Genomic DNA, 19,598 nt, shown 5'->3' with positions numbered 1-19,598 from the left:
ATGTTGGCTTTGGCATTTTCATGGGATTTGATGACGGTAACAAATGGAATGATGCCAGCTTTACCCTTTATCCTTACACTCACAAAAGCATGTCATGCGCACAAATTCAACCTTGATCACACTGAAATGCTGACAAAAACGGCCCCACACGTCTGTTATGATATTGTTCTTTCTCATAATGTGTACGAGACGCTGTCTGAGACTGACTCACACCACATGAAGCAGTTTGTCCCTCATGCTTAGATGTAGTCACGAGGAGATCACAACCTTAAAATTAACTCCCACGACAGGTTTTCTGTCATTTCAAGTTTACCTTTACCAGCTAAGTCCTCCTCGGCTTTGGTCATCTGACTGGGAGTCTAAAGGGAAACATTATCAAGTAACTGAACTCTTTCTTTTCGTTTGTGTTTAATGTGCCATTATGCTGTTGCTTTTCTTTTCTTATTCCTTCGACATACACTAAGTGCTCTGTAATTGGTTTAGTTGTAATAAGATCTTGAGGATGACATGTGACTCTGCATTCCAGGAAACTTTCCAAATTACAAGTGGGTGACTTCTTTTAGTTTAAATGAAATTAAAGGACAACTCTGGTGTTTTTAAACCTGGGCCCTATTTTTACATATTTATATTATACATTTTGGGCTCAAATAACTAATAGGTAGTAAAAGTGTTGGAACTGGTCCAGTAGATCACCTCAGCCAGCAGCCACCAAACGGGCTGCAATGTGATCCTTTGGGACAGCTGCACCTGATCACAGTAGGTCCACTAAAAGAGCTTGTTTGATCCACTGACAGGCTCAGAGTGTTATTCTAAGTATGTGACAGCATCATGGAAAGGATCCCTACAGAGAGAGACCTGGAAGATCCTTTTGGTTTAACCACAAACAGCACACACACCAGACTACATTCACTAAAACAGGGGTTTTACCATACAGAACACAGGACTTTGTGTGACCAAATCGCACGATATCACAAACAAACTAACCGGTCGAGGCAGCAACTCCTGTATTCTGTGAGGTAAAATTACTGGTGGACTATGATGTGTAAAATGACTGAAGTATGTGAAAGTAGGTTGCAGGTTTAAAAATACCACCGTTGTGCCTAAACAGAAGCTGTTTGGTTTGGGGCAGAAAACAAATTATTAGAAAAAAAGACTTTTCCTTGCTACTTTTTCTCACCTCCTGTTGGAGAATGTTTCAAGGGGAAAAGAGGGACAAAGACATGGTAAAGGAGGATTTGAACTTTTGCCCACGTTGGTGACAACAGAGGGTTTTTAGCTACGCTAGCAGCATGGCTCTGGAGATGAGTGTCAGTCAAGTTGGTCCGTCACTTTGGTTCAGGGTTAAATATCTCGTCATCTACTGGATGAATTCTGGTTAGATTTGGTTCAGACATTCAAGTTCCCCACAGGATGAATTGTAATCATTTTGGTTGTAACATCATAAAATCTCTCAAGTGGTCTACAGGGGATCTCCAGTGATTTAGTGTGTCTAAAGTTTGGGGACTCACCAGAGTTGTAGTTTAAGATCTAATAACGCTGGTTACTACAAGTCACATAGTGCAACATGATGGTGTCTTATGTTAAACTGATCCACAGCACCGATTTGTAACACAGGCTTTCAGTTTCAGCTACCCTGAGTGGAGTTTTTAAGAAAACGGCCCTATTTTGTTTCTATCCTGTCCTATATGTACATGAGCATGCAAGGGGCCAGCAAGCATAGTAATACCCCAACAAAAGGCATATTCTGTCATGTTTGACAGGCTCAGAGTGTTATTCTAAGTGTGTGACAGCATCATGGAAAGGATCCCTACAGAGAGAGACCTGGAAGATCCTTTTGCCGTTATATCGCTCTCTGCACACACACCAGACTACATTCACTAAAACAGGGATTTTAGCTCACAGGACACAGGAGCTGCTGGTCTACTGCTGCCTCCATCAGTTAGTTTGTTTATGTTATTGTGTGACTTTTGTGTTTTAAAGACTTCATTTGGACCAAAACCAATGTGTTTAAAACACCAAAGTCACAGCAACTAGACTAGCAACTCCTCCGTTCTGCAAGGTAAAATTACTGTTTTTGTCAGTGGAGCCTGGTGGCTTTGAAGAGAGCAATATAACTGCTTGTTGTTGCTGGTTGAACTGATTTCTCAGGCTGAGTAGGACTAACCATGATGAGTAAATTAATCTTGATTAGTAAAATTAGCAGAGTGCACCTTTAACATGCTGACCTCTCTCCTTCAAATCTGGACTTTAACCTTTATGTTGCTCATGATTTGGTGCCTTTACGATGATTGTTACGGCCTCTCAAAGCTGCTAGCGTGGCCCTACACACTCAGTCTCGTTCTTGTTTTTTTATTCACTGGCGTTGTTGCACGTTTGATAATGTTCCTCACAAATCGTCACTCATATTAAACTGATCTGATGCCAAACCAACACAGTGCTAAATATATGGGCCTTAAGACACGTCGTCTTTACCAGACAGCTTTACGTAGTCTTGCAATAGGTGAAAGGAACTATATCGTTGATGCTGTAGTTTATTTTCCTTTTTGTTTAAAGTGTCAATTTATGAATTACAGCACATAATTATAGTTAATTTATTGCAAAGTCAAACATTAGGGGTTGGGTTTTCTTACAAGTCTTGTTTCAACTTGCAACTGTAATGGATGCAATCAATCTCAAGGATATTAAGGGAAATGCATGTGTATTATGAAGGTGATTTTATACTTGAATGTAGTAATTAAGACTGGCACCCAAACTTTTGCTTCCTTGTTTTTATTGTCAATAAAATATTATTTTGAACATTAGTTGTATGCTTTACCTGGATAACCTAAGAACTGTCTGAGATATTAATTGGATAATCTGAAAAGAGCTGTGATCACCTGGAATGAACTGATGGTCAAATTGAATTTAAATTGGATTACGTAGCTTTTTTTGTTGTGGACAGAAGCAGCTACAGTTTACAATAGGGTCATAAAATGTGCCTTTGTGTGGGAAAACATCCAAGCATTTACACACATGACAATTAAAGTAAAACAAACTGCATGGCCTACATCAACAAAAAGAAACGATACAATTGGGAAAAATAAATAAAGCATAACTATATTGTGCATTTGGTATTCTACAAATGACATAATGAAAATAGTATAGATTACTTTTTTCCCACTTTACGTGAACGCAGCACGAGCTCCGCTTGTTGCCTAGTAACCGATAACGCTGCTGCCAGTTGAGTCCAACGTGGGAATCCGTAGAGGGAAGTGACGCCAAGTTACAATGAATGCTAAATACTATATCCGGTCATTGGTTTGAAGATAAAAGCCTTAGTGGTGAATACCGGTGCGACAATTTCACACCTTGTGATGAAGATTATGTAGCCATTGAGCATAAAAACAGGTTTTATCATAGCCTTAACAGTTGAATCAAATACTGGTGTTGTTAAGATTGTTTTTTTGCGTCATTAAAGCTTTACTTTGAAGGGTGATCCGTTCTTCTTCCGGTAAACCCGCCTAGCTTGATTCAGAGGGTCCAGCCGAGGTTGCTATTTTCTCTAACACTTTACTAGATTGTAAGCCGGTGCAGGTGGGATGCTGGACACGATTAATAACGTTAGAGAAAGTCCATAGTCATTTTTAAGTTCATTTTTAATTCTTTACCCAGCGTATTTCCACTGTCTATAAATAGAGGGACCGCCAAAGGCTGAAATATGGATGTAGCTGTGAGGTGTTAACTTTGATAAGCTAGCTAACATTAGCTTAACTTTAGTAATTAACGGCTGTGTTCTCGCACACAAACCAAGATGTCGGAGGGGAACATCAGTCTGTATGACTTGTTAAACTTATCCATCGGGGCCCCTCAGCAGGGAGCTGTCAACTTCAGCGCCCTCCACGCCCTGCTCCACGCCGTGCTGGGGCAGCTGGGTGTCCGGGAGATGAAGACCCGGTGGACGGACACTCCTCCCGGAGAGGGGCGCCCTCCTGCTCCGGTGGGTGTCACCACCGCCGCCCAGGACCACCGCACATGGGAGCAGCTCACTCAGAGGGACATCTCCCCGGACACCAAGCTGCAGGACCCGACAGCCTCCTCTTCATCTCCCACCCCGTCCTCCTCCTCCTCCTCCTCCTCCGGCCCCGCGGGGGACGGACAGCGGAGGCTCCGGACCTGCGAGGACGGCGTGTCCCAGGTGAGAGCCCCCCCCCCGTCAGAGCCGATGTCAGGAGTTAACTCCTAGAAACAGGGTTTATTTTGAATATTGACCCAAAGTCATAATCATACTCCCCAAATGCTATGTTTGTTTTTCTACATTTAAAACTTCCCAGAATCAAATGACTAACAAGACAAACCTTTATAGTTTCAGATGAAACTTCTTTCCTAATCAGATACAGTGGTGGAGGAAAAGTACAGGTACCACAATATACTATAAAATACTTACAGTAAAAGTATTACTCCCACAATAACAATACTTACAGTAAAAGTATTGGTTTATATTATTGATCCTCATCACTGATGGAAAAGCAGGATTTCACTGTTGGAGCTGCTTGGAGCTCATTTTGAACTATTTAGTATCAGACTGCAGCTGATGATTCTTTTCATTCTGGATTCATCTGCTGCTTATTTCCTCCATCAGTCCACTGATTGATTGGTTTGGAAAAATCAAGTCAAGCAGCAAATCTTCACATGTGAGGAACCAGGAAATGTTTTTATGATCTATAACAATACAACAGTCACAGGGGACACTTTACTGCTCCCAGGACTTTTACTTTAACTCTTTAGACACTTTTTCCTCATTAGGCTCTCAGACTTTTACTGGAGGAACATTTTCAGTACTTTTACTGTAACAGAGTATTTCTACTGTGTGGCTTTAGTAGTTTTGATAATGACCTGAATACTTCCTCCACCGCTCTAGTTATGTGTATATACAGTATATGTATGTTGCACTGGTGGCCACACCCCCAGCAGTGATGTCACAGCAGGCACTTTTGTCAGGTGATGAGAACACCTGCTGTGACATCACTGATCGGGGAGTTTGAACGCAGACAGAGCAGGACAGCAGGACAGTTAATTCTGTCTGATGTAGTGTCTGTAGTTCCTCCTTCCTTCCTCGTTTTCTGAGTGTGAGCCAGCTGCACACTCTTCCTCTCCTCCTCCATCTCTGGCGGGCTGCACCGGTGAACGCTTCAGCGTTGTATTAAACCGTTGATGACAGAGCAGAGGACAATAGGAGATGGGCGCCACCCTGACATCTCAAATGACCTCTGCCTGTCTCTGTTCAGGTTTCTGTCAGGTTTCTGGCAGACGGTGGCAAACACAAACTGTCAGCTTCTTAAAAAGACGACGTAGATCTAACTGCAGTGAAGGTGAAGCCAAGAGACTGATCAGAGCAGGGAGTGTTAAAGGTGGAGGTGTTTTTCTTTTTGGGACAGAGTCCAGACGTGCCATCACCTTTTCCTATCCTATCCCTCCCTCCCTGTGCGTGATCGGGGGTAATTAGTCCCCTGCAGAGCGGACTCTGGCTGTCAGGGGATGAATGGCTCTCAGGTGAAAAGCAGGACATCGGGCAGGTGCAGGTGATGCTGCGTCTCTTTCAGAAGCCCGTCTGAATCATTCATGTCCTCCGTGGGCATCGTGCAGGTCAGCTGCCATATCCGCTGACTTCACTATGATGAGGTGACCCGGCGTGCCCTCGGCCACCGGTGTCCTCCCTCTGAAGGCACGCGGCTCATGGAGTTTCTGGAAAGTCATGGAATTCAGAGAAGTCTACTCCAGACAGGGAAAGTCAGGGGATTCAATGAATTATTGGTGAAAGTCATGGAAAGTTAGGGAATTTTGTGCATAAACGTTTGTTTATTGAGTGCTGCAGGAATGAGTCCTAAAACTCGGAAATGACGTGGCTACTAAGAATATGTTGATCAGACACCTACCCCATGGTTACATGATATTTTAGCTCTCTTTATTCTCCTCTGCTCCAGCTCTAACATTAGCTGTCGTCTGGCCATTGGATCGATGAAAAACTGAGGCAAAGTTGGCAAACATCCCCTGAAAGTGTAAATTCCAGCAGCTTTGGATACAGAATGATCGACGACAGAGATGCCGAGGAGTCTGAGGTCTCTAAAACTAAAGCGTGTCTGAAATGATTTTGCTTTGAATGCCATGTTACATTTATAGGTCACTTCATGGAAAAGTCAGGGAATCTTACATTTGACATGGAGAGGGAGCTCTGGAGCACAGTTGTTTAGCTCCACATGTCATAGGGGGTCAGGCTGTTTGGTCATGGTATTAAGCTGTCGGAGGAATTCACAAAACGTCTGTCAGGACGAGGAAGCCCTGTGAGAACAGCTCCAGTTAATGGCTCACTGTTGGAAATGAGGCAGCAGCTTAAAGAGTAACCCAGAAGCCTCTCTGGTCCTGTTTGTTTGTCAGTCAGCTGCATATCTTATAGAAACCTGCCAAGAGCACAATAGATGAATAAAGTTCAGACATGAGATGTTTCCTAACTGTATCCAGGAGCTGTTCATACTGAGTCACTAAGAGGAATGTGTTAATCTGAGGAATGAAAACAAATATGATGAACAAATTTAAAGCTGAATTTTAAAAACATCAGTATGTAAAGGATCTTCCAGGTCTCTCTCTGTAGGGATCCTTTCCATGATGCTGTCACACACTTAGAATAACACTCTGAGCCTGTCAGTGGATCAAACAAGCTCTTTTAGTGGACCTACTGTGATCAGGTGCAGCTGTCCCAAAGGATCACGTTGCAGCCCGTTAGAGGTGATCTACTGGACCAGTCTAGACACCAAAATATGTAAAAATAGGGTCCAGGTTTAAATGAAAAGAGACATAAATAGAATAAGTGGTCCCAGCCAGTAACAGGTCGTGTGTGTAATGTAGTGTGACGGCACTTATTAACAAGCTGTTAGTCATTCAGACTGTGGAGCTCTGTGGGGTCGCTATGCATCATTTCATGTCCGGGCACATTTGACAGTAAGTTAAACACCACCTCACATGCAGCTCAGGAATTTCCTTTGTTTCACTTTGGGTCAGGTTTGTGAGGCACACACACACACACACACACACACACACACACACACACACACACACACACACACATGCAATTTACAAAGAACAATTTAAACAAATTAAATGTTGACTCTGCCAACAAGTCCTGGCAGTGTCACAGGAAATTGAAATAACCTGGTTAAAAGACGGGATTATCAGCCTGAGAGAGCACATGTGAAACAAGTGTCACAGCTTGATTTGTATCTGTAGGATTGTGCTTCAGCCTCTTTGTCAGCTTCTGTTGAAATCCTGCCTGCTTGCGGCGGGGTCAAAGGTCAGATGGATGCTCCTATGAGTCTGTTTTAAATCTAAGACGTTGGAGAGAATTAAAGCTTCTCAATGAATCCTCAAATCAGTGTCCTCACATCTCTCAGGGAGCTCAAACTGAGTCATTTGAGCCATAAATCTCTGCAGTTTTTTTTAATTCTACACTGTGTGTGTGCTGAGGAAATCTAATGTTTAAACTGAATATGATCTTTAAACGTCTGTCTGTTAACATTGCAGGCCATGAAGCTCATCCAGGAGCTCCAAGACCAAAAAGACAGCCTGAGGGAAGAGATAAAGGAGCTCCGCCACCAGCAGAAGGTGAAACCAATGGGATGATCACTGGGTTTACCGACAAAGGAATCCTGTCACCGTTCTTTTATGAGCTGGCAGCAGCTGCAGCACAATAATAGGTGGAAAGTTAGTGCACTTCAAGATTAATCAGCATTTTTCAAATTCCAAACATCCCCTGCTTAACTGTGAGGGTTTGCTGCTATTCTTTGTGTTATTAATTGAATATTTTTGTGCTTCAGGCAGACGAGAGGGCTTTTGAAGAAAAATAAATTTTCACCATTTTCTGACATTTCACACACCAAAAAATGAGTCAATCAGGAAATAGTCTGCAGATTATTCAGTACAGATAAGAACTTGGGTGCAGCCATAGTGAGTATTTAAATTGGATTTAAATGTCCCAAATTCAGTCATTTGTCCACAGTTATTGTCCAGATTATATCAAACTCCCAGAGATTCCAGCGGTTTCTTCCATTTCTGCAGACAAAAATGAGTCCTTCCATCGATACGGCGTCTATTTTTTCCAGAGCTACATGCTCATTTACCGGAGCAGCTTGTGTTTTTGATTAGACATATAGATTAAGAATGCCAACCACTCTCTGCTGCTCCTGAACATTATTGCGCTGAGCGAACGCTGATAACTGACTTTGACTCAAATGTCGACATAGTGACCAGCTCCTCTCATCTGTCGTCGGCAGTGAGAGAGTCAGAGGTGCTGTTCACAGAGATTCATTGTCAGTAATATTAAGACTGTAGAAATGGAGGACGTCTGCCTATTGTAGTTGTGCTGCCTCTCTCCTGTGTCCAGATGGTCGGTGTTCATGTAGAGAGGGTCACGGCTGTGGAGGAGTGCTGCCACCGAGTGGACGTCCTGGAGGAAACTGTGGTGAGTGTGTGGACGTTCAGCTCAGCTCAGCTCAGCTCAGCTCAGCTCAGCTCAGCTCAGCTCAGCGCACTTTATTCTCAAAACAGTTCAAACACAAGTATAATCAGGAGGACGTAATGGAACTATGTGAGTTGTAACACCCTGCTAAGCCATCTAATATTTAAGATATGTGTGCTAACGTGTTGTCTAGATTGGAGTGTCTTATACAGAAACATTTATAACCCACAAAATACCAATGACAAACCAAAGACTCAAAATGGAAAGACTACACCACCACCTAAACCAAAGAAACTACTAGATGGACCCAAGGTGTTTGTTTTCATCAGTGTGGACATTAATTAAATAGGTAAGATAAGATAAATAAAGATATATGGCAAGTAGAAATAAGACAATATGGTTTGGGTGGATTTCATAGTAGAGGAAGAGTGACCACGGTGTTAAATCCATCTGTGTTACTCACTCTGGGGCTGACTGAGATTAATAGACACCTGTGCTCCAGTTTTCCTCCAGAGCTTTCTGCCAGGAAGTTGCTGTTTGTGTCCCGTGTGACACCAAAAGTCAATGTTGACCTATAATTTTAAGCCAAACCCTAAACCTAACCAAGTAGTTTTGTTGCCTAAACCTAACCAGACTGAAATTAATTTTAGAAATAAAAATAATAATCCAAGTGAGTCTAAAAATATAAAATTGATGTAAACATTTGGTTTCATGTGGGACCTGTGTTTTGACCCATTCATCCACTCTTCTTCTCTGAATAGCCAAATAGCTGCTAATAGTGTGCTAGTGTTGTCACCAGGGTGCCAACAGACACTCTATTTCTTGTTTCTTTTCCAAATTTCCAAAGTTGTTGTATCGACCTATTTCCCACAAATAATGATTCAGGTTTTATCTCCTCTGTTGTCACTGTGACAGAGATCTTTGAGGGACACATTTCAGAGGTATCCAGCCCCAGAGGAGCTGAGCCAGTGTGTGACCTGGGACGTCATGCAGTCAGCGCTGCTCACCAAGAGAGAGAGCCTTCAGCATGTAAGATCACAGGGTGGCTTCAGCATCAGACTGAGTTTGTTCATGTGTTAAACACATTCCACAGATGGCTAAAGGAAACCCTGTCCATGCTACATACTGTGTGTGATAAATCCCACATCCACCGTCAGAACTGTTGGTGCTAAGCTAACGGTTCAGACTGGCTGTAGTTTTAATGTCCTCCCTGAATTTGCTCTGGCTTCCTCCTACAGTCCAGAGACATGCAGGCCAGGTGATCTAGAGACATTTATGGATACGTTTATATTGTCTGTCTTACCTTCTTTTGTGTTTTTCTTGTTTAGCACGTAGCTGAAACACAACCTAAACTACATCAGTTGGCCCCTCAGAGTTTTTTTGGTCGTATTTGAATAAAAAGAACTGGGCCGTGCAAATGACCACATACCTTCTACATCTTGTCAACCACACAGGCAGGTCTGTTTTAAGAGGTCAAAACAGGACTCACATGCTCACTTGTACATTTAAAGAGTATTTGGTCTGCATTATTGTAAGTGATAAAATGCACTGCCCTTATTCTGTATGAGGTGCTTTCAGTCCAAAATGGTAGTCCTGGATCACATTAAGAAACACCATCAGCTATTTAGGAGCAAATATCTCCCCATCTGACTGCTGCTACGACTCCACGCTTACAAACCAACCAATCAGAATATGACACAAAATGACGCTGTATGTCCATAATACGAAGGTACCTTTAGACAAATCAGGTAAGTATCTTCCAGAGTTCCTCTTAATCATGAACTCTTCATGTTTATGTGGAAAAGCTGACAAGAATTCAGACTTTGCATAGAACTTTAATTGTTGTGTGAAAGTTGACATCAGTGAGCATTTCTAATTATCTGTTTTTAACTACAAGGCAACACTTTTACATCAAAGCCTATGAAATCAACAGTGACCTGAAATAACCCAGAAACCTGTGGATTGTCTCAGGCTCCTTCAGGCCCTGTTGATGCAGCCACAACCAGCACGCTCTCCTCCCCCCACCCTGCTGGGGATGCTGACAGACCAGCAGCTCCGACTCTCCAGGAAGTGATGACGGACTCTCGGCCAGCCATAGAGGATCCTTCACGCCTGTCAGGACCGCAACAGCAGACTCATCCTAAATCAGGCCACACGGCTGCTGGTATGAGCATGTCTCCAAAGGCCAGCGCCGCAGAGCGTTACCCAGAGACCGTGGAGGCCCTGAGGGACGTGGGCAAACTGAAGGACAAGTTCAACAAGCTGGAAGCTCATGTGGCAGCGCTAGGAGAAGGACAGGTGGACCAATCACAGCTGACACACCTGAGAGAGCTCATCGCTAACAAGGGTATGACCTGGGCTCTACTTGTACATATTCTGGTGTCTAAATGACTGGTAGGTACAAAAAGAATTGGAATAAGCTGTAATGTAATCCTTTGGGGCAACTGCACCTGATCAATATATGTTAAATGATCAAGCATCAGGGAGAAGAAGACACTGAATTTGTCAAAAAAAAGAAGCCTATTAAGAATGAGTGAAAAAAAAACATAATCCAGATAACGAATTGTAAAAGAAGTTCCTAAAAATATCAGGAAAACTCATGCGATATTCAAAGGAAATGGTTTGCTCAAACTTCATCCAAATTGCCATTTTACATTGTTATTCACACAGTTAATGTGGTTAGTATTTGGGTTATTGTTACAGTTGCTCTGTTATTGTAATACATTGAATATGATACAAAATATTCATAAAATATGTCCCTTCCTAAAGGGGTTCCTTAAAGAAAAAGGTTGGGAACCATTGTGCTAATTGATGTCCTATTATACATGTAGGTTCACAGGATGCGTCGAATAGCCTGAGGGATCAACTGGACCAGCAGAGAGCTTCACTAGACAGCCTGAAGAGTGACCGCGAAAAGGTGGGTGAGAAAAGCAAACCACTTGCTTTAGCCACAGCACACAGCAGATATCCTTCCTCAGAAAAAGACCGATGGAAACGCACGGGGACAGGAGTCGATCTCTAGAATATATATCTACAGTAACAAGCCAAACCCATGAGGCACAATTAGGTAAAAACCCATGACAGCGTTTCCTTGATAGCATCGCTTGTTTGGATTAAAAAGAGCTGAGAGGAGCGCTGTAGTGATTGTTCACAGTTTCTGGTAAAGAAGTCTGACAGAAGGTTTGTGGCTTAGGGAACATTAGATACAAGGAGGAGTTTAAATTCTGCAGATGAATTACATGCAATTTTTTTAGTTTTATTCTGCTTCCAACAAATACAATAATTGTGCTCCAGTGGAACAGCTGAGAGTTGTCCTGTCACCAGTACAGTTAATTTGTCAGAATATAAACAGTGAACTTTAAAGGATCATTTCAGTATCTTTGGGACAACTGCACCTGATCACAGTAGGTCCACTAAAAGATCTTGTTTGATCCACTGACAGGCTCAGAGTGTTATTCTAAGTGTGTGACAGCATCATGGAAAGGATCCCTACAGAGAGAGACCTGGAAGATCCTTTTGGTTTAACCACAAACAGCACACACACCAGACTACATTCACTAAAACAGGGATTTTAGAGAACAGGACACAGGAGCTGGTGGCAAACTGTGATTGCTGTTTATTTATTTATTTTTTACCAAGTATTTTATTGGGATATCTGCATCACATACATCTTTTGTACAGTACATATAACCCATTTTTATATTAATATAATAACACAGCACATCACACACCCCAAATACCCTAAATGACAATATCAAAAGTAGTAAAGAAAGCAAACAAACAAAGAGAAGGAAACAAAAAAAAAAAATAATAAATTGCTGTTTATTTGAACATGTCTGTGTGTGTATATCTGCGTGTGTGCATCAGAACGTGGAGCTGGTGAACAACGTGCAGGAGGCGATCCTGCAGCTTCAAGCAGACTGTGAAAAGCTGCATCAAACCACCAGGTGTCTGCACGAGGACAACAGACAGAAGCAGAGCCACATAGAGGTACACAGACAGACTGCGCTCAGCAGGATGCTCTTTTGTCTTTGTCTCTGTATTTTCTCAGTCACACATCGTTCCATCACTACCAGATTGTGGTAATTTTTCAAAACGTAATAAGCTGGCTCGACAGAGTAATAATACCAGTTAAGATGACCAGTCATCACATACTTTTATTACGTTAAACAAGGTGTTTGTTGGGTCTCTGGTACTGAAAATATACACAAACTTCAATTATTAGAACATCAGTCATCTTTTTAGGTTTTGACGGATTAGAACAAAGTCTGCCTGTTTTAGTTTGGTGAAATCAGTAAAGAAAAAAAGACTAGAGGAAAGTCTGAGAGAGAAAGACATGATGTCTGCTTTCCTCTCCTGTTAATTCTTGCTAAATACCACTGCTGGACTCTTGTTTCCACAGGAACTGTACAAGACGACGGAGGAGCTGGAGGAGAAGAAGGCTGATAAGCAGATGGTTGAGAGTGAAATCGTGAGTGAGGGATACTGGAGTTACAGCACAATATATTCATTGATTTCTTTAGCACACAGAATCAGTAACATGAACAGTAACAGAGACAGGAAATAAAAAGATAACTAATCAGTGAAACATATGGTACAGTTAAGTATGTGGTGGCACCGTCTGCCGTGGAGCGTCACTGGTGTCACTCAGCTGTAAGATCTTTATTGCTGTTGCTTGAAGTCTTAGACACAGACCAAACCCATGGATTACAGACTGTGCAAAGTATTATTATGTTGTTGGGGAGGTTTTTCAAATGCAGACAGCAGCTGTAAGATGCTGATCAACAGGGCAGACCTCTCCTGCGTCTTTATGTCTCAAACTTCTTCTACTCCTTCCACGCCTGAAGAAAGCAGATAAATCTGCTCTGGAGAGCAAAGTGAGCCGTCTGCAGTTTGACTCAGCGACGGAGCAACTCAACGCCATGTTCCACGAGCTGCTGAACAAGGTGACCGGCCACGAGCAGGACTGGCACAAAGTCATCGACAAACTGTCCACTGAGATGAAATGTAAGGTAGATATCGCTCTCACAGGAGCACTGCGGTGCTGTTATCCACTGTCACATGTTCTTAGTTCAGGTAACTAAAACATGCCAGTGGCAGATGTGAGGGTTTGATTATCTGTGATGTTTAACTTCTGATGTCTCTGAAGTTGAACAGGATTGAGTTAGACTCTGTGAAGAAGCAGCTGGAAGATCGCTGGAAGAACATCCATGAGAAGCTGCAGTCTCAGGGAGCTCCAGAGCATGAGGACGCTGCCGGTTTGAGGAAGTAAGTATTAGAGCTGCAGTAGGCAACATCACCAACAACATTTAATTAAAGGGCTCCTTTAAAATAATGTGTCTGTGAGCAATCAAACAGCCAATCAGGGTTAGCCAGCACGTAACCGGCCAATGACATGGCTAGCCTGTTGTTAGCCTAGCGAGGCTAACACATGTACAGAGTCACTGTGATTGGATAGCTTCATGCTGGTTAACCCTGATTGGCCGTTTGATCCAGACTAGGCCATGTGTTCTTAAACAAATCTAATTATACAAGAGAGTGATCACTCACATATTTTAACCCTTTAAATAAATGTTGCCAACCAGAACTATAATGACTATAATGACTCCAACTGCAGCTTTAACATCTTTTATTGTGATGTTCTGAGTTTGAATCAGCAGAAGAGTGTTGGATTGTGCTGCACCAGCTGCTCATGAATCCACCACTGTGTCTGTGAGTTAAGACCTAGAAACTAACTAGTGTCAAGCTAATGATTCACTAAATCAGGTTCACCATTAAAACTTAAACAGGAAGTCACTGTAGCATCACATGATGGAACATAAGGAACATTTGTAGGGTACCAAACAACATATTCAACTTAATAACAAATTAATTGTTGAAGTATTAATTTGTTTTATGTCTGTGTGAAGAAATGTGTGTTTCTGAGAGAAAATCGGAGATATCTTTTATTGTTCTTGCTAATTTATTCTGCTGAGTTTTAATCAGGTTTCTGGTCAGATACTGTATACCAGCTGTGCCCCATGTTTCCTCTTTTACTCTTCACTCTAAACAGGACAGCTAACGTTAGCGTCAGTGATAAGTTATGTTATAGCGTGGCTAAGTTTTAACAAACAGCTAAAACTGCTGCTGCTCCTTCATGGATTTAAGTCGGCTTGGATAGAACTCTAAATCCTGCTGAGGCTCCAAACATGAGGCTCTGAACGCTCCTTTGATGATGGTATTTGTACTTAATCTTTGCATCAAGCTGTAATAACGGTATTTTCTAGGTACGCTTGCTGTCAGACCATCTCTGAATGTCCTTCTCGTACTCCTCATGGAGACGTTACACACCGAAAATAAAGGACTGTTTACAGTGAGGTGTGAGGAGAAGTGACGCTTGTGTTCATTTTGCAGACAGCTCGTGGACAGATTTCACTGCCTCTCCTGTGACCGCCCTGTTGTGAAGTACACCTCCGGACCACAGTGAGTCCACGCTGACAACAGTGACTGGTTATTTCATCATGATTCATATGATTAGACTCACTCTCTGGGAGTGTAGTTGAAGATTTATAGTGTCTTCTCTTAACTGTCTTCTTATGCTAAGTAAAAACTTAATGAGCAGCATAAATGAGAGTCTTAAAAGCAAAGCTCTTTAATTTCTTCTTTAATTTTAACCTGAAGACGACCCTACACCTGTCTTAACACTGTCACAGTGAAAAGGTAAATTCATCCATTTAGCCACATCTCAGATGACCAATCAGGACTTTCAGTGTCACAAGGTTTACTTACAACATCGGACATTTATCTTAACATCTGTTAGTCGGTCACTATTGTGTTTGGTGTTCGTCTCATATCTACTGAGAACGAGCTAAATTTGACAGTTAACATTTCATAGACCTTCATCCAAAGGCAATAACTAATGTGCAAACCTTTTCCTATACTTTAAGTTACTTCTTTAAGCAAATCATGTACAATCAAGTATTTCCAAAGATTTATTGATATTGCCAATTTTATTATTTCATTGTGACAAAGTGAAATAACATTTTGGTCCTTTATATGTGGCATGAATGACACCCTGCACTCTCTAAACTAATCTATTTGTGAATGTTTGTGTCGTCTGTTTGGACGTTAAAAGGCATGCGGTGAAGCTGGCTTCCACCTCTGGATTCCCCTCACACAAGTCCATCAGGCCGTTCACTGTTTACGCTCTGGAGCAGTTTCGCCATCACTACAGGAGGTGAGATCACCTGCTCTCACCTGCTCTCACCTGCTCTCACCTGCTCTCACCACACCCACTGTGTCCTCTGTTCACCAGCAGGGGGCACAAGAGTCCTCATGCTGATGCTGATGATGCTGTTGCTCATGATAAAGATGATGATGATGCTGTTGCTGATGCTGATGCTGATGATGAAGATGATGATGATGATGCTGATGCTGATGATGCTGTTGCTGATGATAAAGATGATGATGATGCTGTTGCTGATGATGAAGATGCTGATGATGATGCTGATGATGATGCTGATGATGCTGTTGCTGATGATGATGATGCTGATGCTGCTACTGATGATGATGCTGATGCTGCTACTGATGATGATGCTGATGCTGCTACTGATGATGATGATGATGCTGCTACTGATGATGATGCTGATGATGCTGCTGCTGATGATGATGATGATCCTCCTCCTTCTCTTCCTCCTGTTGGTTGCGGCTCCTCTGTTCCAACATCCTGGCTTTTGTCTCTGACTGAGCAGCGAGCGCGTCCCTGAGGTGACGGACTATGGTCACATGTCCGTGTCGCGGAGCTGCGGGGGGAGTCACACCGTCACCTCGGCCAGCCAGCGACGCGCCGGCCTGCAGCCCATGAAGCACCACCCCCAGACGGAGGCGGACGGCACGGGTCAGGTGTGACCTCCATCTTTCTGACGTACCGTATCTAAAGATACCGGGCAGGTCACACAAAACACCCTGAAAAACATCCTTAAATATTCTCCTTAAAATGTTCACGTACTTAAGGAATCCCTTAAACTGTCGCACAAAAGAGCTCAGCAACCAAATTAGATTAAAAACAAACTAAAGGTACCCCAGACTCTGTCCTAACCGCAGCACAGCAGAGTTTATGGACATAAATGAAGAACATGGTCACAGTGGACGACCTCCTTAAACCATTTAAGGAAGCCAGGAACACTGATTCTCACTTTTGTTGTAAAGTTGTGACTCTGTCCTCTGTGGTTTTTTTCTTGTAAATTTAGGATCTTAATCTTGTTTTTTCTCATCAGAATATTACCCCCCCTCCCAGCTCCATAAGCTTTGGAAAAGTCTTAGAAAAAGTCAAGATTTGTCCAAAAAGAACCAGAATCGTTATCCGTCCGAAGGTCGAGGTCTGTAGGGACGAGCTACGGGTTAGTGGTCAGTTAGTAGGAGTCGGCCTCTCTCAGTTAGTTCTGCAGAGGACAGCAGCTGCTTGAACTCCTCCAGTCTGAGGTCTCAGACTTTACACTGCAGTCTCACTGCGCAGTAATGAACAAGCTAAATGTTTCACGTCCTCTAAAAAAGCACAACGTGAATAAAATCGAGAAAAGCCCTGCACACTGTTGAGTATTTTCATTTAAATGATCCCACAGGAATCGACAGTATGAACGTTTTAAGAACATTTCTCCTTATTTCTAAAGATTAGACTGCATCAATCCTCACCATTAACTGCCCCCTGTGTGTGTGTGTGTGTGTGTGTGTGTGTGTGTGTGTGTGTGTGTGTGTGTGTGTGTGTGTGTGTGTGTGTGTGTGTGTGTGTGTGTGTGTGTGTGTGTGTGTGTGTGGACTGGTCAGTCAGAGGAGGTGGATATCATCGGACTGGATGGGCACATTTACAAAGGTCGCCTGAACGCACCTGCCATCAGAAATACAGAAACTAAACTACCTACAATCTCTACCAAAGACGGTAAATTTATTCTACTCAATTGTCCATGAAAGTGAGACTGTGACACTTTATTCTGTAAACGTAGATAAAGTCCCTGAGAGTTTCTAACATTGTTCTCTCAGTTTTACTCTCGGTGCCTGTCGGGAGCAGTGTTTCTTTCTTAGTATTACAGTTTTATGACACGAGCTGCCGGCAGCTTTAGCCCACCCTGTGCCAGAGGCTCATTCAGCCTTGAAACCGACTAAAAACAAAAGCCTGGATGGTTTATGTGAAACATGAAAGAGTCTCTGTCTGCACTGTTCCACATGATTTATGAGAACAAATGTCATTCAGTGTATTTTGGGTGAGAGCTGGAAATGTCAAGGTAAGACAGGAGGGGGTGTGGTGCTCCAGTATTTCTAACCCTGTCTGTCCACATCCTGCTGTCTAAATGGGCGGCTGTGGCTCAGTGGTAGAGCGGGTCGTCCCTCAATCAGAAGGTTGGGGGTTCGATCCCCAGTCAACATGTCGATGTGTCCTTGGGCAAGACACTGAACCTCAACTTGCTCCTGAAGCAGCTTCAGAGTGTGAATGAGTATGAAAGAATAGACATCCCTCCTGTGTGAATGGGTGAATGAGGATGTGATGTAACATGTAATATAAAAATAAATTTACCATTTAAATGACTGGTAGGTGCAAAAAGTGTTGGAATTGGTCCAGTAGATCACCTCAAATGGGCTTGTTTGATCCACTGACAGGCTCAGAGTGTTATTCTAAGTGTGTGACAGCATCATGGAAAGGATCCCTACAGAGAGAGACCTGGAAGATCCTTTTGGTTTAACCACAAACAGCACACACACCAGACTACATTCACTAAAACAGGGATTTTAGAGAACAGGACACAGGAGCTGCTGCTCTGCTCTGAGGCGATCTACTGGAGCAGTTCCAAATCTTTTTGTACCTACAAATTGGGTCCATGTTTTAAAATACCTCCTTTAACTCCTGTCACATGTTGTTCCTTTGCTCTGATGGCAGCAGGTATGTGCAAAGCTAAAGACAAACCCAAGTGCTCCCTGGCCCACAAACCTGCTGCTTCTCCGGAGCTGGGACACAGCGCTGCGCTTCATCACCCCCACAGTGCCAAGAGTGCCCATAGCAGCCGCTCAGGTGAGTGCCACACACACAGGTACAGGTCTGACCCATCTGATGCCTATGTTCTGTTCACTTCCTGTTTAATGGCAAGAGCCTGTGTTGTGTGAAATGTGGAGAATCTCTGATACCTGTCTGAACAAGTAACCCTCCTGAACTGATCGGTGCAAGTTCAGGACCAAAGACAAAGACGTCACACTGTGTCTCAAGGGGAGTTAGTCCGGCACTACCTGCTTCACCGATCAATGACAGCTGAACTAACTCATCCTGGATAACTGAGTTCATAAAGCTGTTTGTCAGCTGGTTTGTTCATCATCAGAACCAACCAAACAGGAGTCAAGCAACTAGAATACAATATGAAGCAGTGCTCTCTTCAAAGCCACCAAACTCCATTGACAAAAGCAGTAATTTTACCCCACATGCCATCGGAGTTAGTGGTCTACTGTTGTTTGTGTTATTTTGTGTTGTGTTGGATCCAAACTAAACCTTTAAAACACCAAAATCACACAGTAACACAGACACACTGACTGATGGAGGCAGCAGCAGAGCAGCAGCTCCTGTGTCCTGTTCTCTAAAATCCCTGTTTTAGTGAATGTAGTCTGGTGTGTGTGCTGTTTGTGGTTAAACCAAAAGGATCTTCCAGGTCTCTCTCTGTAGGGATCCTTTCCAGGATGCTGTCACACACTCCCTCCTCACTCCCCTCCCCCCTCTGTGTGTCCAGCCTGCAGCAGCTCAGGCCGGGACTGGCCCGTGTCGACACTGGGCTGCACGTCTCAGAGCTCCATCACTCAGAGCAACACGGAGCCTCAGGACGACGAGCCGCCACCCCACCTGTAGGGGGCGCCGCACAGACTGTTTTTAATATGTAACTAACCTCTGCAGAGAGAAGGTAACCGGCTTCAACCTGTTCATTTGAATTTCATGCGCTACATGTCATCTGTCAAACACTACGTCCAGTATTTGTTTATTTTTGTAACTTCTGTGATCACTTTAGATGTTGTTCACACGGTAAACATGAAACCTTTCATTTCCAAAATTAAATACTTTATATGGGGTTTAAAACTTCAGGCTTTATTAACAGAGAAATCTGGT

The 19,598-nt window shown here is 43.0% G+C and overlaps 1 protein-coding gene across 1 annotated transcript; it reads left to right on the top strand.

Moving 5' to 3' along the window:
• The first annotated feature begins 3,790 nt into the window (after nt 1-3,790).
• LOC139216280 (glutamine-rich protein 2-like) lies at nt 3,791-19,598 on the top strand. Its single transcript, XM_070847370.1, has 16 exons — nt 3,791-4,174; nt 7,552-7,632; nt 8,411-8,488; nt 9,401-9,514; nt 10,457-10,832; nt 11,317-11,402; nt 12,353-12,475; nt 12,888-12,956; nt 13,333-13,497; nt 13,635-13,753; nt 14,879-14,947; nt 15,600-15,701; nt 16,216-16,366; nt 17,288-17,399; nt 18,393-18,524; nt 19,228-19,598. Exons 1-16 carry the CDS (start codon nt 3,791-3,793, stop codon nt 19,341-19,343), a joined length of 2,277 nt encoding a protein of 758 aa, XP_070703471.1. The 3' UTR covers nt 19,344-19,598.

Source organism: Pempheris klunzingeri, chromosome 17 (assembly GCF_042242105.1).
Source record: "Pempheris klunzingeri isolate RE-2024b chromosome 17, fPemKlu1.hap1, whole genome shotgun sequence".
NCBI lineage: Eukaryota > Metazoa > Chordata > Actinopteri > Acropomatiformes > Pempheridae > Pempheris > Pempheris klunzingeri.
The sequence above is the reverse complement of the archived record's forward strand: the minus strand, read 5'-3'. Positions and strand labels throughout refer to the sequence as shown.